General features: G+C 42.7%; 1 protein-coding gene across 7 annotated transcripts in view; it reads left to right on the top strand.

Moving 5' to 3' along the window:
• Positions 1 to 22,578, top strand: part of PRG4 (proteoglycan 4) — a 415,676-nt gene that overhangs the window by 335,368 nt on the left and 57,730 nt on the right. For all 7 annotated transcript variants that reach the window (XM_078642714.1, XM_078642681.1, XM_078642696.1 and 4 more), the window contains 2 exons: positions 7,893 to 8,168; positions 13,084 to 13,386. In XM_078642714.1, coding sequence (XP_078498840.1) covers positions 7,893 to 8,168; positions 13,084 to 13,386 — 579 coding nt within the window. The remainder of the gene's footprint in view (positions 1 to 7,892; positions 8,169 to 13,083; positions 13,387 to 22,578) is intronic.

Here is a 22,578-nt window from a genome sequence, read left to right as displayed (position 1 = left end):
GACAGGCTGAGCATAAAAAGTACTACTGGTCCCCACAAGAGTACAGGAAATAAAAACGTTTCAAAAGATTCTCAATCTGACACTCAAAAAACAACTGTGATTCCTGCTGGATTTGGCCTTTCAGGTAGAGCTCAGAGGCTATAAACTGCATATTCCATAAATCTTTCAAAATCTTTGCTTCTACAAAGTCCAATGCAACAAGACACACAAGCATGTTCAATCATCCTACACCTAGCTTTCACTTCGTCGGATGACCCCATGAGCAAATCACATGTAGTTTTAAAGAAAGTCGAGTGCCTTATTTACATCAGGGGGACTTTGATAAGAGTGGTTACTCAAGGTGGGTGGAGGGCTATCTGGAACCTCTATAGCAGGAGGCGAAGTTTGGGTATTGTCTCTAGCCTTCTCCATTCATTGCCTTTAGCATTGATGTAACCACCAGTTAGTATTTTTATATAACTACTTCTATTTGTCCTCCGAGGCTATAAAATACCAAGTTGGCTTTGATAAGAGTTTTCTTGAAAGTAACTTCACTTTGTATTATTACTTTAAAGGTTAGCTTGGTATTTCCTGAAAATTAGTGCATAAAAAGAAATTGCAGATTTGTATCTCTTTCAAAAGTAGAAACCTTGAAATGTCTGATCACCTAGCTGAATATACATTGCAATATTCATCATTAACGTCTAATTAAGATTGCTTGGTCAACAGGAAATAGCAATATTTAGAGCCGGGTGAAATTTCCATTGTGCAGGTGTAATCTTGCATAATTTCAGTAATTTTGTGTCACTCTTATGAGAAGTTGCTCAAATAATGTTGCATAATTATGCATTGTTTGTGGTAAAGATTTAGAGAGAGCGCACAGGGACAAAGCGAACAACCGGAACACCCCTCACTGTTGTTCCCAGCACTTGTGCAGTTTGCACTATTATTTTTAGCTTGAAGACGCAGTTCACGCTAAAATATAGGGCAATTGCCAGATTTGTATTTCACGTAATTATGCGTAATTTTTAGAAAATTTCAGATAATTACACGAAAGTAAATTGCACGAATCTTGCACATCCCTAGTTAATATTCCATCTTCCATAGTCACCCATTGTGATTGTATTGTGAACTCTGAAAGACTAGCAACTAAAAAACTTGACAATAATTGAATTTTAAAAGTCTTCCAACTTTTTGTACAAGGAGAGATTGGAAATAGATCATCTACAAAGTGTTCAATAATATAATGAACATATCAGTACGTAAGATGGAGTGAGAACTTTTAGCTGCTGATCATTAAAAACTTTAATAGTTGAGGAAACGGCGGATACTTTGAACATTTCAATGTCAAGTTTTATTAGTCTCCTCACCTGAGTGGGTTGTGCTTTCCAGAATATGAGTCGTGGTGATTTAAAAGGGGTCACACTATTGTTTTTGTTGAAACTGTGAGACCTTCACTGCCTGTTTCTTTTGTTCCCATCCTGCCTACAGGATGCAAAAAGTTAGGTTTCTACAACTTGTAATTGGACTGATACCTTGCTTTGGGCATACAATGTACCATGTATTCTCCTTTTCCGTTAACACTATACCAATTTCCTCATTGGTTACGACCAATCATAAAATGTCAGACTTAACATTTAATTTAAATAGTGAGGTATTTATGGCTAATTTCACTTTGTGGGATGTGGCCAATTATAAACTGTTGTTCTTGTGATTTTAGCAATCATGTGGGTTTAATTGTTGAACTCTATACACTATCAATGTCATGCCCTTTTAATATAGTATTACTTTGCAATGGATCCACGTTATCATATACATGCAGGGCAGACTAAGAAAGAAGAGAAGTAAAATGCCTAAGCACCACTGTAGTAAGTGGAAAAAGTGTGGAAACTCTCAGAAAGGCACACTGTGTCAGAATTCAATACACGGTTAGGGTGACACTAAGGAAACATATTTGGAGAACCTTAATCCAGCACCAGATTCTGCTATCCTTTTCAGAGTAGGAAAAGGCCATTTAAAATGGAAGGACATCAATACTTGGTTGATTTGATGAACAAGCATTGCTTCAAAGTACAAGTCTGAACGTAAGAGAAAATTGAATTTCTTTCTACTCTTGAGAAATGTAATTCAGGCCACTGCCTCATTCACCAAGACTTTCAACCTGGGTGCTATTGTACTGTACATTTTAGTTCTCAAGCCCAGACACCACCACTACCGAGACAAAGGTTTCAAACCTTCACTGTTCTTTTTATGAAATGACCGACAAAAGCTTTGACAACAACACGAGTTCTGGCTTTGTTTGTGCCAATCGTATTACTATTCGGCAAAAATCCATTTTGATGTCTTAAAATTTGGGCCTTAGCCTCCCGGAAGTTTGCACTTCATCCGATGGTTCCAGACAATGATAAGTCAATGACTTTTTGTTGTTTTTTCTTCATTAGATGGCTATATAGTAATGTACCTGGAAAATGGCCAGAGAAGATTTATTACCGTTAATGTATTTTTCCTTACTCTTCGGGAACCAAGTCGGTACAGGATTACATCTTCAATGAATCTATTAGTTAGCTAATAAGTCTTTGGTTCCCATTAAATTACAATTCAAAATGATGTAGATTTCAAAGGGGTTGACCAATCATTATTGAATTGCAACTTATAACACAATATAGTCCTGTGAATTCTCCATTTCTGGGATTACTTTAAGAACAAGAGGCAGCCGCGGTCCATGCAGGTAACAGCGGCGGGGCAGTGGGGCCGCGTTAAGGGGGATTTTGAGGGACGATGCAGAGGAAAAATTAAATAAATAATTCATTTTCCCTCAGCATCATCCCTCAAAACTCCCCAACGCAACCCCACAGCGGTTACCTGCACGTACCACAGCTGACAAGAGGTGTACAATGTGGCTTTCTGTCCGCTTTATGACTGAACATTTCATAACATTGTAGTAAGATTCCCTCATGCCAATACTTTGCTTTCACAATACTTTTGTGGTGGCATTTCTCTTTATTGTAGGCTGATCGCTTGAGTGTCTTTTTTATTTACAGTGAACAATAATGAAAGGCTGCCTCTCTCTCTCTCTCTCTCTCTCTCTCTCTCATATATATATATATATATTATACATGCATAAATACATGCCTCATAAGTCTACACCTACCCAATAAGTATTTGAAGGGTCTTCTATTCCTGCACTGGTCACCCAATGATCTCTAGTTTGTTGAAATCCTTGCAGTACCCATATATATTCTTGAAACCATGGAACCACAGGTACCAGGAGTGGATAATTCAAGATCTATCTCTATTACAGTCACTCATCTATTATTGGCTGATGATGCTAGCGCTACAAATTCCTGCAATGGAGAGTTGCTAGGGCCCAGAAAACGTGAAGCTGTTAAGCACCTTCTCTGCAAGCACCAATAAGAACACGTTTTTTCTATCGTGACACTATTTCATTGGCTACAACCAAATTGGTTTAGCGAAACGCAAAGCAGTTATAGAGCCAAGTTTTTTTTTACCTCAGGCAGTTGAACCAACTTCCATCTTATGGTGGAGGACCAGGTAGCATGTTTCTTAGTGGATGAGTGTAGACAACTATTTGCAATTGCAGCCACTTGGAAGAAATGTTGCTGAACCACAAATGGTCCAAACATCTCAAAGTAGTCTTGCACGTCTTTCAGATGATAAAACAAATTGGAAGATTTTTGTGGTCAGATGAATTTTTAAGGCACCTTCAGTTAGAAGGCCAGTGTTTCAGACTACAAATCAGTAAAACTAATTTTCAAACTAGCTTCACTTCTTATTCTTCTGAGGAATGTGGTCTGCAAATTCGTCCTTACCCTTGCCAAGAAATGGCACGTTTTATGGCATATCGTTTGGAGGCGGTCTCTTTTTTTCAAGAGTTAAAACGAGCAATTTTTTTTTAAACAAAAAGCCAGGAACATTTAGGTAAACATAGGCACAATGGATTGTGTGTAGTAAAGAAAAATATGATCTCAACAGTACTTTTAGAGATTTACTGGAACTGCAGCAGATATTTTCAAAATACAAAGTTCCAGAAAGTCCTGTCTCTCGCCTCCTGGAAAATTGGAGGAAGTTCCTTCAAGAACATGTGCGCCAGAGAGAGCACCCAATCACTACAGTAAAAAGAAATGCTCTTAGCATCGTGGAACACATTAAGTGGTGGCAGGGTCAGATTATTAGGTTTTTGATTCTACCTTCCTTGTCTAAATTTTAGATGAGCTAAACCACTTATAGACTTGAAGACTTACAAACACATTCTGGTTACCCGTAGTTGGTGAGTGCTGAAATTTGTCACGCAGGTTTGTTCTTGAATTGCATGTAAATGCCCTTTCCATATTTAGTACCATAGGTGCACAAAAGGATGCTATCATCTACAATGATCATGACATGGCTGTGGTAGGACTAGGAGCGTCCCTTTAGGTAAAAAGAAAATGTCATTACTCCCATTGAGGAAATAGAGCAAACAGAACATGAAAATTCAGACAGATATTGTACATTTCAAAATTCAGGTGAGGATATTTGATTTCAACATTAGCAAAGTGTCCTATTTGATTGTGGTCAACTAGGTTCCATTATTATCAAAAGATTTTCCCCACTTCACCAACTGGAGATGGCGTGCTAGCACTATGTTTTAAGATTGTAGATATACGCATTTCTACTCGTATTCTCAAACTGTGTTTGCAGTCATATGTCTGATTCAAGACCTGGGGCTTTTTAAAATTTCAGACAGGATTTTCCCGATTGGTGTCTTTTTTTTAACAAGTAACTAGTAATGACGATATTCTGCTTTTTAGTAGACACAAGAGAAATTTCTCTCACTGGAGCAGAACAGAAACTAAGGTTCATCCACATCCGGTCGCCAAATTCGAAAGCAGGTACTGATTTTGCTTCTTTAGAGCAAGCAAAATCAAAACACTCCTTAAATTGAAATCCATTCCCAATTTCATCTACTTGGGGACCCCGGGTATGAGCACTGAGTATTATGACATTGATATTTTGTTCAAATATGCCAAAGCTTTCCGCACTAGTGCACCACTTAGAGAAAATTATGTTTTTCATGATTACCACAATACTGCATATTGATTAGGGGTACATTCAATGTAATGTAGTTGTGAGACTCCTTCCTCTGTTGCCACCAGACCCCTCTTATCAGTGATCCCTAGGCAAGTGCCCTATTATGGTCTCTTACACTACACTCATTCCGGTTAGCGTTGAGTGAAAATGGAAAATCTCTTACTTTCTGGAATATTCCACAGCAGAAGATTAATAAAATGACAACAATCTAACCAATGGATCTCCTTCAGATTCAAAGCTTCCTCCAGGAATTTGAGTATCTTCCATTCAAAATCCGTTCAGAATCTTGCAGAGGCAAAAGCATGCCTGGAGCGTGAAACCCATGGACAAACTTGTGGCAAGAAAGAGAGTTCATCTTGAAACCTCTCAACTACCTTACAAAGTCAATTTTGTAATAACACTTTCCCCTTTTGATGCCTAACCCACAAAGAGGTCTTGTCAGCCAATCTAGTATAAGTCTTAAGTAGCGTGTGCCCTGTCTTCTGCAGCGGTGTCCAATTGGGGACTATTGTCCAAATGTCCTCCCTCAAAAGCTTTGGAAGGGATGCTGTTTGTCCTTGTGTGGAATGTTTCAAACATTTGCCCTGCACGGGAAGGAATACTCCCTGGGTCACTGCTGCAAGGAATACCAGTGTAACATCAAACAAATGTCCCGTGGGACTCATTCAACTGACGACTTAATGTGTTACTTATAGTTAATGAAGACCAATCATATATGAAATTTACCATATCTAATCAAAAATCATGCAAAACAAAATGTAATTAATTAAGGCCACACTTCTCTTAGTTTCCATTTTAGTCATTCATTTGAGTGGAATAAAGTGCAATATATATACAATGAAACAATAGTGCAGATGACGGAGTGCTAAAAATGTGAACATATATACAGACATGTACATAAATACAAAAAGTCCCCAGATTAAGCAAATATGAGCATGAGATTGTGTGAAGTAATCTACACGTGGTCCTCATTCAATAAGTCAAGAAAAAAACTGGGGAGGGGGGTGACGACAAAATTACCAGGTCAAAACGTCGAAGATGTCGATTAATTTTGTGGTTACAATCTATGTCATTCATCCATTCATTCATTCATACATTCATCCATTCATTCATTCATTCTTTTGCTTGTTTCGTGACTTATTGAATGAGGAGCATATGTGGATTACATTACATGATTTCATGTGTTTATTTGCTCAGCCTTGGGACTTTATGTGTCTAGGTATATTTCTGTTTAGCACTGCATCGTCTGCACTATTGTTTCATTGTATATATTGCACTTTATTCCACTCAAAAGATTGACTAAGTTGGAAACTAAGAGAAGAGTGGTCTTGAATAATTAAATTGTGTGTAGAGTGATGTTTGACCAGAAATGGCTAATTAATACATACAGTCAATCAGATTTGTAACACATTGGGTCGTCATTAGAATAAGTCCCACAGGACAACATGAACCTCGTCTCCATGGGCAGATAGTGTTGTCCTTGTTTTTGGTACCCAGCAAGGGATACCAGAACAGAGTTACAGAGCAGCCTACCTCTCGGAGCTATAGATGTTGGTGCTATGCTCACCCTTCCTTTGGAGCATTGATCAGCAGCGGTCCATGCAGGTAAGAGCAGTGGGGGGAGGGGGCCGGGTTGGGGGATTTGCGACGAACGATGGCGAGGGAAATTTATTTATTTATTTAATTTTCCCTCATCGTCCACCGAAATCCCCCCTACCCAGCCTCACAGCCCCACCGCTCTTACCTGCACAGGCTGAGGCTCGCATTGATGCAGTGTTGGATACCAGACATGTCCGATGGGTCAGTGGAAGCTGCTCTGCTCACATTTGGCTGTAGGACATGTTCATATAACAATCAATGAACAGAGCGTCTGCCGATTGTAGAGAAGCTGCCATGCTCCTATTCCTCTTCGGGAGACCTATCACGATAGATACAAGCTCTTTCCCTTGGGCTTTTAGGTCAGACAAGCTTTGGTTCTATTGCTGAAAGACTGCATCCAAAGTTATTGGCAAGACCCTTTGACTCAAGTCCTGATATCTGTGGTGCTAATACTCCACTACAGGAGTCGCCAATGTAGGGTTTCTTTTTCTGGCCTTTGAGGTTCTGGAAGACTGCATTAATATCCTACAGAGGCTCCTTTGTGAAGAAGTAAATCTCAGGTCTTTTCCCATGTTGTCCTCTTGGTAGTATACAGTACTTACACATACTCCGCTGCTGAGGATGTTCCACGATACAGACCTACTGTCCTTCTAGAGCCAAGGCTGTGGAAGATATTTGCACGCACATTGTATTGGTGCAGTTTAGCCCCCTCACCTTTGACCTTAAGGGTTGTACACCACGTGGCATTCATTTTTACTGAGATGAGAACTTGTGATGTGGGATGCGCCTGGTCTCATACCCTTTTCTCCACAGGATTATGCTATACTCACACTCTGCAGTGGTACATGCCCGGTGTCCCCTGTCCTCTAAGAGTTGTCGATACTACTTTGCTTGCACTCTCCTGAAGTGTACATCAACAACACAAGGATCGTTACATGCACTGCAAAGTCCAGTTACCTTCCAACCTTGGTTGAAATTCCAGTAAGCCGGTTCTAAATGGTTTCTACTGTAACCAGATGAAATATATAGATTTTTGGTCTATTGGCCACATCTCAACTGTGGACCATTCCAACCAAAAACAATGAAGCACAAATAAAAAAAAAAATATTCATATTAGAAACCAGTCCCAAGATGTAACTAGGATGAACTGGAATTTCCTCCAAGGAAAGCAACTGTGTTCGGCAAGCCTTTTGGAACACCATTTTAAATACTATTTCTTGTTGCAGATGATGAAGGGCTCATTGCTGTTACCACGCAGACGACTACTGTTAAGTCACCAACAACAACGCCGGCATTCCGCCTTCCTAACACAACAAGTCCTTGGATGATGCCCAGGCTTTCCACTACACCAGGAGAACTCAGAAGCACTTCGACTGCTCCAATAACGGAACAGAGGACACCGGTCACTCGTTCGACACCGAAAACTTACCCAATGATCACCTTCACCGATGCACCAGAGAGCAGGAATACGACACGCATAAGCCCAACAACACCAGCGAATGGTATTATAATAGTTAACATATTGGTCATAAAAATGGTTTTAAAACCTCTGCATTTTAACACATTAAGCTTTAAATGTGTATGATCTCTTTGTACCATCAACATGTACTGTGTGGTAAACAGGAGATCCTGACTTTAGATCTCAGTAGTGCCCCCATGTATTGCCTCTCCATTAATGCTCATACGGCAATAGCATATCATTGACCATAAAATAAGTGCTATTTAAAACTGTGATTTATTTTTTGGTGGGATGGGTATAAATTGTCAGCAGCAGGGTCGAAATAATATAACTAGATTACGGTAATCCACAGTTACATTACATTTAGGCATGCAGACATATGTATGCAGTAGAAGACGTGTTGCAGATTTCTAAGACTGTTCAATGCAATCTTTCTGCTCTCAAAGCATTTTGGAAATTTGCTTCAAACAATGGATTAGTCCTATTGATGTAAATTTCTAATATTTTCCTGGAACTTTTATAAATTGTGTAGGGTAGATCTATCCCTCTGTCTAGCATTCTGCAATTAGTTGGATAAAATAATTACAACATTTGTTTGGCTGATTGAAGGCACCAGATCAATCGAGTATAATGTTTGGGGGATTTCGCAGATTCCGCACCGTTATCGAGTGATTAATAGGAAAATATAAAAAATTGAACTGTTATCTTTGCAACGTTATTTGAAAGAGGGAAAACAAAATGTTAATGCCTGACCTTAGCTATCTTGGGCAGCACAAATGCTTCGCAAATTATCCTAATATTGCGGTTAGGTGCGTCATGAACCCCCACTTTTGCAGCTTGGGTGGGGGAGAGTGCCACTGGGTCTGACATAAAACCTTTAATTGTGTGTATTTTTTATTTTAGTTTTCATTGGAGATACTGAGTAAAAAATGTGCTGGAGCTGTGGGAGGGGAAACGAATGCAACAAGAGAGCATGAAAGTAAAGAATGAAGACAGGAGGAATGGATGAAGTGATGAAATGACAGATGAATTGATGGGTGGATGGAGAGAGGGATGGATGATTTGCTGGACATAGAGGTGGGTGGAAGGATGAAGGGTGGGTGGGTAGATGAGAGGTAGCCTGTTGGGTGAAATGATGGCGAGAAGGATAGAATGATGGAAAGAATGATGAATTGAAGTAAGGATGAAGGATAGATGGAGAGAAGCAAGGATGATGAATGGATGAGAGAAATAGGGATGATGAATGGATGAGAGAAATAGGGATGATGTACTGATGGAGACACTTAAGGATGGACGAAAGTAAGTATGGATGGACAGAATTAAGGATGGATGGACGGAAGTAAGGATGGACAGACGGAAGAAATGATAGATGAGGGGACGAAGGAAGGACAGAGAGGAGGATGATTGATAGATGGATGGATGAATGAATCAGAAAGTTCACTGAGAATGTAGATGTAAAATGACCAATTTGGCTTCAGTGTTTTCAATATTTCAAGTTTGTATACTCAGCCCATCATGTCACACGAGGTCTGTGCAGATACACAATATCTCCAACATGGTGAAACTGCATATAGATGTTAAGCCCCCCCCCCCCATGAGAAAACACTGAACAACTGAGAAATTAAGGATCCTCGCATGGAACGTTAATGGTGTGGCTAGTCAAATTAAAAGAAGTGTGATGGTGCAGTAGATCTGTAGGTACAGGCACTAGATGTGGTGATGATACAGAGATCCACGTATTGGGAACTGAATTCAAATGCTTCAACGTGAGCCAATATATATCACTGGCACATATGTGCTTCACACAGAACTCAAAAGGGGTGGCTATACTACCTAAGGAAAACCTTGCATCTTGTACTAACTAGAGCTGGAGGGATCCCGGCGGGTGGTATGCGGATGTGCAGGTAAACGGAACATAATGATGCTAAATATCTATGTGCCACCCAAACTACAATAGGTGGTCCTCGATGCAGTAGGTCCCACACTGTTGGAAGCATATACCATGGTACACAAAGTGGGAGGGGACTTCAGCGATGTGATATTCCACGATGTAGAGAGCACAAGGTCTCTTACACAGAAGAAGTTGTGCCACACATATGGCACAATTTGCTTACACATTCGGCCTGTCTGGTGTGTGGAAACTCAAGCACCCATCAAACAAGCAATACTCATTGTTATCAGGGGCCCACAAAACACTTAAAAGTCTAGACTATATATTTATTCTAACCGAAGAGAGGCAGAATATCTAGTGAGATAGATATTCTCCTAAAATCACAATAGGATAGAAAGGTAGCCGCACACGAACCATACGGTGGACTAGATGGGAACTAAAAGACATGAAGAATACAGCTGAGATATAACTGGACTCCACCCAATATAGAATTGCCCATAGTGCTCTGGGAGGCATAAAAACGGTCCTTAGAAAAAGGGCACTAAACATAATAGCACCAAAGAAGAAACACAGGGCAAAGCAGGATGTTTCTTGGAAGGAAGAGATTTTGAAACTTAATATACAATTTTCAAATCAATGCTGTGTTGCAGAAATACTTTAGACAAATGGAGGTCCTAAAGGAAGAGTACTATAATGCAACTCAGATACTCTGTCTGGGAAGACAACTTTTTTTTAATAGCACTTTTATCATCGTGGTCATTCATGAGATACAAGTCAGAGATGGTAGGGGGTTAATTGACTTCCTTCGCCACCTTTTCAAAACTCTTTCATGGCTTTCTAGGAGTCAGAGACCTCAGTGAAATTATTTACTTTCTATTGATTTAGTTGATGTGTATTTGTGATGGGTGCCATTTGGTAAATGGGAGTAGGTACTGAAGGGGTGCAGTTGCAGGAAGACTGAAGTAAAGGACAGCTTGGGGAAGGATGCCAGATTTGAAGCTTCTGTGTCTGAACCAAAGGATAGCCACTTTTCAGGTAGATGAGGCCCTGTTAGAGATGAGCTCTTCAAGGATGGAGAGGTTATCAGTGTATGATCAAAGAACGCCAGGGTGATGCTTCCTAAATTATGAGACTCAGGATCAGAGAGATGAGATTACAGCTGTGGCAAGCGTCATGGGTGGCAATGTTACCCATTTGTGAGAGTCAAAGGCTGTCCATATCTACAGACTTTCCTTGCGCCAAAGAATTGGATAGGTTGTCTGTGGACATGTTCAGGTTACCTAGGAGGAGACACCTCTATGATATGGTCAAATGCTCCTTCAAGATTTTACAGAGGGGGAAGATTACCACTTAGGAAGAGGAGGCTGCAAGACCTGTGAAGACGGTATTACAAAGATTCGCTGAGGGTTGGACAGCTCCTCACTTTGTAACGAGTTGTGGTATGCAGCAGCTGTCATTCCATGTGGCAATGGCTGTGGAGGGCACCAGGATGGAGCAACTTGGGGAGTAGACTTGACCCTCTAATTACTTGGCTGTCAGAGTGATAGGATGATGGTGGTGTCTGTTATTCATTTGGTGGTGTTGGTAGGTGAAGCTATTCACTCTTCACAAATTTGAAGGATCATGCGATATGAATAAGGTATCAAGGAAGATGCTCAGGAGTAACATTAAAGTTCTTCAGAAAAAGGCAGTCAATATAAAGACCAGAGTAGTCAGGATTCAAAATGCCTTAGGATAAAAACAAAGTATAATCTTTGTTTGGGAACAAAACTTTGGACTACCATGACCTTTTGTGCATAATAGATCAAATAAAATATTAATTACAGGTAAAATTAAATAAATAAAATTAATATAAAACAATTGTTAAAACAATGTTTATAATGGAAACACTGAAGAAATGGTGTGACAACATGGATGGAGTCCAAGTAGTGACAATGGTGCTAAACTAGGCAGAGAAATGGACACATGAGCATTGCTGATCTTAATCTATCAAACATTAGAATGTATTTCTCTGTACTTCTATATATTAGAAAGGAAATATTTGTTATCATAGGTCCAGGCAAAAGTAAAAACATAATTAAATGAACTTTATTAAAAATAACTACATAGCCAGAGGCATCCCTGATAAAGCTTAGACTGACCTCTGGAGAAATATATACAACATTTAAGAAGTTAGTTCTACACAGAAAGTCATGAATCAAGATAATGACACTCTAGTATGTGACCCCAAACATATGAAATGAAATATATTATGGTGACTGGATGTTGCTGGAGTGTTGGGGGCGTGAGACCCTATTCATAGCTGGTGGAACTGTGCCAGTAGTAGGTATCTTTTGGAAGGAAGTGTTGGCAGCAATAAAAGAGGTGGTGGGCTTCCCTATCCCATTGGTTTCGGGAACAGCGATGTTGGGCATCAAGTCTTGGTGGTTGGAGGTGTGGGGAAATGAGAATAGTCACTTATTTTTTAGCTGTTGAAGGCTGCAAAAATGTTTGTAGCACATATGTAGAAACAGAAACCTCCTGCAACATCTTTTCCAGTGGCTATGCGGTACAATAATGTATAGTATCCAATGGTGATGAAGCACTTATCCAAACGCCTAATTAAGGATAGAGACGACTTCCTGGTGATTTGTCAGCCCATCCTAGAATCAATCGACAAAGCATATACTTAAGTAACATGTCCTGCAAGATGAGGAAGTGTGCTTGTTCAACTAACTCGGTTGAATATATCCTCTTGGTCTCTTGACAACTGTGAAACTTGCAAACGACCTGAAATTTGTGATACAAATCGAATTGTTCACTGGTGGAGAATGTATAGGTCAGATGAGAACATCTACGAGCAAACTATGTATTCAACATAGATGGAAAATGTTGATCTTCATAGAGGGAATGTTCGCTGGTTATTGTCATTATCACACCCACCATGGGTTACTTTGTTTAATTCTATTGCACTGTAAACACCAATCAAATGTATCTTAAAAAAGCAACAAGAATTTGGTTTCTTGATGGTGACGATGAGCCACAATTCAAACTTTGGGTGAACATTCAAACATTGATCTTGTTTCAGTGACCGAGCAAAGCACAGTTGGCACTACAAACATTAGCACGGTGCAAGCAGTGACGCGTACAACAACAAAACCAGCCTTCATTTTCAACTTGACGACAGCCCCCGCCCAAGCAACCAAGCGCTCCACCACACCACCTGCATTCTGGTGTCTCACTACTACAGTAGAGACAGAGCATAGGAGACCAACGGCTCTGCCAGCAACAAAACTGTGTACCACCGCAATGGCGAAACCCGAGAAGACCACCAGGAAGCCACCACCGCACTTTCATGGCATCCAAATTGTCAATGCAACACTTATAAGAGGTAAGTGTTTGATGTATGATTGCAAAATTCTAGGTTAACGTTGTTTGATAATTTAGAAAAAACAGCCAGTAGTTTGTTGTGTGAGCACATAGGTCGGTCCAGAAATGTATTTACTAATCACAAAATTATTGGTCGCAAATTACTACCATTATATTGGAAGCAGTAAATAGTACATCTGACTCTTTATGTGTAGGGGAAATGGTGACGTAAATGGGCTATCCATTCAAAATGCTGGATTTTAGTGAGTGCAGAAGAGGTGTTGAGATCCTGACTACAAAGCAAACAGTATGATATAACCTTGAGAGACTGGAAAAGATCAAACAACCAATGAGAACATTTTAAGTGCCTTGGTGTTACTTTGGCATTTCTTTGGATTTTCAGTTGGGTTTTTTAACTCCAAGGCTAGAAGCATTGCAGATAACACTGTCATTTCAGGTTACATTTCCTCATTTCTGAATGTGAAATACAAAGCACTAGAGAAAATGCTCTTGCTATATCACCGAGCAAGAATCGAAGGTGCAAGCAGTCACCTTGCCTGATTAAACAAATCTCAGCAGAAATCTAATATACCCCCGTTTCTTCACGGGAGAGACTCCATCTCCTGCCCTGCGTCGTCACACTGGAAGTGCCTGGAGTGCTCAGTGAGAGGAAGGGGCATGTGTGCTGTGTTTTAGACCTGATTAAGCGGTGCAGGAACCCAGAGTGCGGGGCGCTCCCGCAGTGGTGTAGCAAGGTCTGGTGGCACCCAGTGCAGCAAACCATAAACAGAGGTTTACTACCCGTGCCGCAACGTACGGAAGCCCTGGAGTACGAATAAGGTCTGGATTGATGTCGTTGGCCTTGAATGCGATCCCAGAAAAAGTAAAAAATGACACGATCTAAACCAGAGAACGACTAAAGACAAGCCTAAGAAGTCCATCTTGAAGGCGTCATATTTGAAGGTTGATCACTTCTTGAAGACTTCTTGAACCCTTACCAAAATTCCGGCACGGAAATTCTTTTTCCAGATTAGGAAGAATCTTCTTTGGTCCTGAGGAAAATCCCCGTAGTGAGGGCGATCCGAAACGCATAGACCTTACTGTTTACTTTAGGCCAATCTATATTGTTTCATTAGTTTGCCAACACTTGAATTTTGTTATATTGTTAAGATGGCCTTGTGTTTGTAAATTTCCTTTCAGTAAATTTTTAATGCCGCACTAAAAATAGGGTCTAGTAAAACATTCCCAGGGCGGGCATTCTGTGTATGGATGGAGTGTGAGTGTTTGGACGGATGTGTGGAATAGTTTTCTAAGTGTATGACTGGGTCACTTTGTATATATGGTGTATATAAAACAGGTTTTTTAGAGTATGATTGTGAATTTCTATTCTATAATGGGGCTCCAAGATAAGTAAATAAAGATAAAATTTAGTTCATTTTAGCTTTTGAGAAATTAGAGAAAAATGTAAAAATGATATAAAAGATTTCTGATAAATATAAATAAAATGCATTTTTTTGATTACATTCTAACCATAAGGCTGTTTGAAAGGGCAATTGTTTCATTCATTGTCTCTTCTACGAATGGTTAAGTATTGGTGCAGTACTGGCAACTTGTTTTGTTCTTTCAGTGAGAGGAAGGGGCATGTGTGCTGCATTTTAGACCTCATTAAGCGGGGCAGGAACCCAGAGCGCTGGGCGCTCCCGCAGTGGCGTATCAAGGTCTGGTGGTTTCCTGTCACCCCCGGCTTGACAAAAAGGCAAAAATATGTGTGTAAAACACATGTTTTTGCCATTTTGTCACCCCCCTCAGTGATGACACCTGGGGCGGCCCGCACCCACCACACCCCCCTTCCTACATCACAGCGCACCCGGCAGTGCACGCGGGCCCGTATTCGTCTGTCATCGGTTGGTAGAGGCTGGGCCAGGCCTCCTTTCCTTCAGTTGCTCCTTGAAAGGTACTCTACATTTTGCTTTCTCCTACGTCTGAGGTGGTATAAGGTTATTTATGACCGTGACTATTAGTTCCGGAACAAGCAGCAGCAGTGCTTTGAGAAACACACAGTGCATATTTACAAGGGCTTATCGCCACAGGAACGTCACTTTTTGTGACGTTCCTGTAGCAATAAACCCTTCGCCTCACTTTCAAGGCAGCGTTAAGCCACTTAACATGACTTTATGCCTCTATGTACTTAAGGCCCCCTTTCCCGCTACACTTAGCGGGAAAGGGACGACAAAGGGTGTTGCGGTGGGTGTTCCACTGCAACACCCATTGAATTTGACGTTGCCTCCTATTTACAAGGGTGGCATAAATATGGGTCAGCGCCAAAATTAAGAACAAAAATAACCTGGCGAAACGAGGAGAAATTATTAATTTATCCTTGTTTTTGCTGTTTCTATGTGTGCTCTGCATTGTTGAGCACACATAGAAACAGCAAATCGCCATGAATGATTGTTTGTGCCGGAAGTATCCCTTCCTGCACATAAACAATCATTAAAAAAATGAGGATTTGCAACTTCTGTGTGTGGTGCATAATGCAGCACACTTAGGAGTTACAAATCACTTAGGGACACCTTCCTGCACATACACAAACATTCCCTCAAAGCAGGCACCCTTGCACTATGGTGCTAGGGTGCCTACAGTGGCGCTAGGCAGCAGAATTTAGTACCAGCGCTAGGGAAAATGCAGAGTGCGCCATATCATTGTAAACACGGCTCATTGCTGCATTTTTAGAATGGTGGAGCGCATCGTTAGAAATTTTAGCTGAATGCCGCGCTCCGCCATTCTATTGTAAATATGCCCCAATGATGAGGAAACATAGGGCTTCTGCCGCTAAAGGCACACTGGGGTCTTCCCTAGAGGGTTTTCTAAAGCGTGCAGTGGGCTAATTGGCAATGAGATAGAGCTTGTCGAGCGACATCTGCCTTTGTCATCCTGGGCCCCCTCTTACGACAGAGACCAACAGGGCTGCCTTGAATGTTACTGAATGTTCGGCTGTGGCGGGGGCCCAACTCAGTTCGTCTTCATCTAGTTTCCCTGTGCTTACTGGTTACTGAGGTCACTGAGGTTGTGGCCGAAGCCAGGGAACCCCACATTGGACCATCCCCTGTTAGTAATCTACGTGAAAAAGTGAAAGGGACATCAACAAAGAGAGTGGAGATGGGAACTAAATCTAAAAGACAGTGCCTTGATTCTTCATTGGTCTCATCCAGCTCAGTCCCTGTGTCCAATTCCAGCCCGGACAGTCATTCATCAAGTAGCCCTGATCAAATCATCCATGACAGTCTGGATAAAATCTGTGAGAGGGTTGTTGAGAGGGTGGCTTCAGCCCTCACATCCACGTTGAGCCCGTTATGGGGCAGAACAGAGAAAGTGAAAGCAGCCCTAAGGGACCTGAAAACGTACTTGTCAGCACAGCCTACGGCCCGGGCCCTGCCACTGGGCCTGAATGGGGCGTCCCAGTCATCACTCTGTCTCAGCAGACCCTGGGGCAAAGTGCCCTAGTGTCTATCCCCTCTGTCAGTCCTGATGTATCTGGGCACCTGCCTTTGACAGAGAGGAGGTCAGAGGCATTGCCACTATGCTCCTGCAACCATAGAGCAGTGCCAGGGGAGCTAGGAATCCTTGGGAGCCCCAACTTGTTCTAAAATTTCTACACTTCAACTGCCTCCTTAGGAAGCCCCATAAGTGGTCATATTGAAGAATGTGCCCCACTGGGAGGTGATTTAAAGGAGGAACATGTTAAATTAGTCAAGAAAGTGGTTCATTGGACTAATGGCAGACTGAGCAGGCAGGAGCTGTCACATGACCAGATCAACCTTGTACGGCGGGTTACTTTGGTGGATGGCTCACTGAAGCCTGATGAGAAATATTGGGTAGTAATTAACTTTAAGAATAGTAGAATGGCAAAAGAGATCGAGATGAAGATCAACTTTGAAATGCCAAGCCCTGCAGCCATGGAGGCCTGCTCACTTTGGTTGTTTTAAAAGCCACAGAATGGTCCAAAGGCTCCATCATTGTTGGCCCAGTACATCAGCACTTTCCATTAGATTTGATCCTATTTCATATCTGGATGAGATGGATTGAGTATCACCTGCCCTGAGCAGTTGAGCACAAATAAATCAGCTGGCAGGCAGTGGACTAATCAAACCTGACTTTGTGGAGAAATCGTCTTTGGTGACTGATGCTGGATTAAATTTGAAGGAGGGGATTATATCAACGGCTCTGTGGGGAGACGTCAACCCGCCTCCAACCATGGCACCCAGCAGTGGCCCCTTTGGTGGCCTCATTAATTAGGGTGGCTCATTTTTCGATCTAGCCTCAAGAAATGAAGCAGGCCTGACCAGTAAGTATGGTAGTACTGATTGGCAGAATTTTGTTAACCCTTATGCAGTCATATATCTGCAGGATACATGGCTCACTGTACCCGTGTATATGGATGGTTATGCTACAATGTTCACGTCTGCCCTTCCAGGCTCTGCAGGCAGGGCAAAAGGTGGACTTATTACTTGTATCTCCCTTATTCTCCCTGCTCAGGTTATATGGTCAAATTTTAACTCCCCACATCATCAACTCATACTTCTGCAGTGCCCATCAGCTCAGCTGCTTCTAATTGATGTGTACAGCAATGTTTTTGACAGGTGTAAGGTAGATCTGCTGAGTTTTCTGCTTGAAGATATCGATTAATGTATTAGCAATATACGGGGGAATTATGTGGTTTTGCTCATGGGGGACTTTAATTTAAGACCTTGTCAGTTCTCTATGTCATCAGTCTGTGGGTTGGAGGACAATGCGGATGCCCGTCACCCACTTAGGGACGAATTTAGTTAAATCACTATAAATAACAATTTGATGGGTTTTTTTTTTACTCTTTGACGTTGGAGCCTAGTGTGCTACCCACTTACGGAGGGACGGGCATTCCAAGCCAGATTGACTTTATTCTCTTCTTTCTTTCTTTAAGGAATTGGGTAATGGAGTATAGCTTGAGGGATTCGCCACTCACTGATCACAGGCTTCTGGTCTTCTCCCTGCATGCTTCTTTTCTGGACAATGCCCCTATTGTGTGTACTCCACTCAATCTCCAATAGGTAAATAATAAGGGGGTACTCCAGAGGTGGTCTAAGGTTGATGTAGCTATATTTATAACTACTCTGGTAGCTCCTTTACTGCCTGAATGTTTTAGCTGTTTGACTGATGTCGTATTGTGTAGCACACAATCAGCTGCTGAGAGTCTTGAGAGAGACCAGGAGAAGGTGTGGGTGCATAGGGCCTGTTATAAGCATGAACAAACACAAAAAAGACCTGATCAATACGGGCTTGAACTTATATCAAATAAAGGATTGGGAGCGGGTATTCTATTTATATATCCCAACAACAAACCTTATTTTCTTATTTAGGTATTGTCCCAAATCCTTATAGCCCAAAATATTGTTGCATTGCTATAAAATCTTTAAGATTGTCAGTCACGGTGTTCAAAAATACCCCCCACTTAAACAGGTGTATATCCAACCACAAAAATTGTGAAAAGGCGAGATAGCACCTCACGTGTGCTACACCATAGGAGCTTGCTGGTTGGTTCTCACCAGCTGTGCCCACGTCTTTCATCATCAGTAGCTATCTCAGCTAAAAAAATATTTTGTATCCAGAACAAAAAAAGGTGAAAGTAGTGTATTGTGTATATCGCAAAAGAGAAGAGAAAGACCCCGTGAAGTTAAAATTTATATAAGACACACGTTCACCAAATGCCAATTTTATTCTCAACTCGTGGGCCTATTCAAAATTAAAACCAACTGCATGTTGCAGACCAATTAAAGATGGGCCAAAAATGCTGTTATAAGCATGCCATAAGAGTGCGGAAAGCTACCTTAAGGAGCAAGCCTTTTGTTCCCTTCTTCAGGCCAGTGAGAATCATGATAGTAAGGCTCACAGCTGGACCCGGAACCGAAACCGGCCCTGGTAAACAGTCTCTTGGGTGGTGGGGGAGTCAATGGTCGCAAGTTGGAAACATCACCCCCTAACGCTTGTGTTACAGGGGGCCGATATACTGGCCCCTGGCAACAAAACTGGCCCCCACCCTGGCAGCCCACAGGGGAAATTCCCAGTGCCCGCTACGGCCAATCCGGCCTTGGTTAGGCATTTTGGGTAACGGTCAACTGCAATTATTTTACCAACACCAATGACTCGGGATCGATTTTTTTATCTCCCCTAACTTCTGGGTCGCCCATTTTTGCAATACTTTATGCTGACCCTGATGTTAGGACTACAGTCGTTCCTGGGGCAGTGGTGGATAGTTTGCCTTGGCCTACGTCAGAGCATTTCCCTTGGGTAGAATGTCCGGCTGGTCCAAAGATTGAACTTTATGAGGTTCTGCTAGCACTAGATAGTTGCCCTGCTGAGAAAGCTGAGGTTCTGCTAGCACTAGATAGTTGCCCTGCTGAGAAAGCTCCAGGCCCTACTGGGATCCACGTTGAACTGTTCAAGGTCAACATAAAGTTGTGGACTCCACTTCTGATGAATGTCCTCAATGCTTTTTTAGCCACAGGCCCGCCTAAATCGTTGGACCATGCCATAATAGTCCCCATATTTAAAAAGGGCTCAAAAGGTGATCTAGACTGTTATCGGCCAACATCGTTGATAAACTCCACTGCAAAAAGTAATGGAGAGAATTATGTTGGAACTGCTGCAGTCATGGGCCGGGGAACATAATGTACTGTCGGAGTTTCAGTTTGATTTTAGGCCCGGTTTGGGGACGGTGGAGCAGGCCCTCAATCTGTACCTTTTAATTGGCAAGTGCACTATGGCCAAGAAAGGCAGGATATTCTGGCATTCATGGATCTAAGCTGTGCGTCAAGTTGTGGAGCATTCTGTCAGACGTGGGAGTGGAGCAATTTAGTTAACACTTTTAGGCAACTGCATAATGATGCGTGAGATATGGCCTGGGGGAGAACACGGATTCATTCAGTTTGGCCAGGGGCGTGCTCCAGTGGTGTGTGATGCCTCCAATTTTGTTCTTTCCATGTATTTATCGCCTGGAGAAGCATCTGGTGGATCTTGGGGCAGACTGTTCACGGGTAGGTTGCTGTAGTGTTCCAGCTAATTTACGCAGATGATACATATAGGTAGCTGGGTTTCTGTTGCAGTAAATCCCGCCCCCCACCACCACTTTTTGCCAGATTTCTGATGCATTTTGACTTGATGTGACCTGGGGCCCTGGCAATCAGATTCCCAGGGCCTGTGCTCTTTCCCAAAACTGTACCTTTGTACCCCCAGTTGGCACCTCTCTGGCCACATGCAAGTCCTTTGTAAAAGGCACCCTGGGTACTAAGCGCACTGTGACCAGGGAAGGCCTCTAAAGGCTGCAGCACATATTGTGCCATCCTTAAAGGCCCTGCACCTTAACAGACACACACTGCCATTGCTGTCAGCGTGTTTTGGTGCAGGGAAAGTGAAAAGTTGATATGGCACACATACATACCTGTGTGCCATGCCTGCAATCCACTGCCAATGGTATAGGTAAGACACTCCTCTAGTTGGGTCCACTATACCACTGGTGAGGGTACAGCTGCCTGAGCACTGTACCCCTACAGTGTAAGTCCATTCTTAGACCTTTTAAAGTGGAGTAAAGCCACAAGACTATATGGTCTCAGAGTTTGCCATTACGAACTCCACAGCACCATAATGGCTTATCTGAATTCTGGGAAGTTTGGTATCAAACCTCTCAGCATAATAAAGCCACAATGATGCCAGTGTGAGATTTATTATGCCATGCACTCAGAGGGCATCTTAGAAATGCCCCCTGAAAAAATCGACCAGCTGACTGGTTAACACCAGCCTACCACCACGAGACATGTTTCTGGATCCCTGGAGTGAGAGCCTTTGCTCCCTGAGCCCAGGGAAGAGGTAGTCACACCTCCCCCAGGTCAGGAAGAACCATCTCTGGCAGGGGAGCTTCAAAGGCCTTGCCGCCTTTTTAACATGACCCTTAGACTCCTGCTATCAGGAGAAGGTCCCCTTCCTGTATCCCCTCTATTTTGGCAGGAAGACAGGCAGGAAAAATTAGAACAGCCCAGAAGGTGTGCCCACCTCTACCAACCCCACCCCTCAGGTGGGGGAGGCGAGGTGAAGCTCACTCTTCAGTGCCCGCCATCTTGCAGATGGCAGGCACTCTCCAATCAGTGTGAGAGATTGTGCCCACTCACCCACGTGGGGTGAGCACTCCAAGGTTGTAGTGATCTTAAGGACTGACCTTCAGACCCATAAAACACCTACTGAATACAGTATTTAGGGGCAGCCCAGAACCAAGATGGCAGATTCCCACAACCTACGAAGAAGAATAATGAAAGAAGACGCCCAGCAGAGGAGACTGTCCTCAGTCCTACCGGCCTTTCTGCAGTTTCCAGAGATCCTGCGCCAAAAGTCACCTTGTCCTTCAACCAGTGACCTTCAGAACCCCTGGGAGGACTGACTGCCTTCTACAAAGACCGGAAGTTCTGTGAACAGCAGCTCTGTTCAAAATAATCTCCAAAGCAAGACTCAGAGCCTGCTGAAGACAAAGAAACCTGAAGCCTGGAACCACAACTGCACCCATCTCCTATGGCCCGAGTTGACCAACAGTCCCAGTCAACCCCTCCAGGACTCCCCGACGTCGACTGCAGCCTCTGCACGGAGACCCCCCACCCCACCGCGAGTGGCCCTTTAAGGTGAAATCTGACCTCAAAAGACACCCCTGCATCCAGCCGACCTGCTCCCTGTAGAATGGTACCCGAAGTGCACCTACGTCCTCGAGCCCTCCAACTTACCTGGCCAGCTGTTGGTTTCTCCCGGATGTCTTCCTGGACCAAGCCTTCAGCCAAAATCCATAACCTGCAACTCCCATTGAAAACAATAGCTCACCTGATGCCAAATCAGCACTCTGCACCTGGCCGCCCCTGTGCCGCTGTGGGTGCACCTTGTGTGCTAACTTTGATCCCCCTTTACCCTGAGCTAAACCCCAGGAGACTTTCTCCCACAACCTGGTTGCCAGCTCGTGAGCAGCCACCAACCAGAGGCCCCCTATCCCGCATTGGATAACATTGGGCTTCAGCAATCTGCAACCAGCTGCCCTAGTGCCGCTGAGGGGGCTTTGAGAGTGGATCCTTGACCCTAGGGGAAACCTTGTTCTAACCCGAGAAACCAATTCCCAAACCTAAATACTTACAGTTAAACCAATATCCTGATT

This window comes from Lissotriton helveticus, chromosome 1_1 (assembly GCF_964261635.1).
Source record: "Lissotriton helveticus chromosome 1_1, aLisHel1.1, whole genome shotgun sequence".
Taxonomy (NCBI): domain Eukaryota; kingdom Metazoa; phylum Chordata; class Amphibia; order Caudata; family Salamandridae; genus Lissotriton; species Lissotriton helveticus.
Note: the sequence above shows the minus strand (reverse complement) of the source record. Positions and strands in the feature narration are given on the sequence as shown.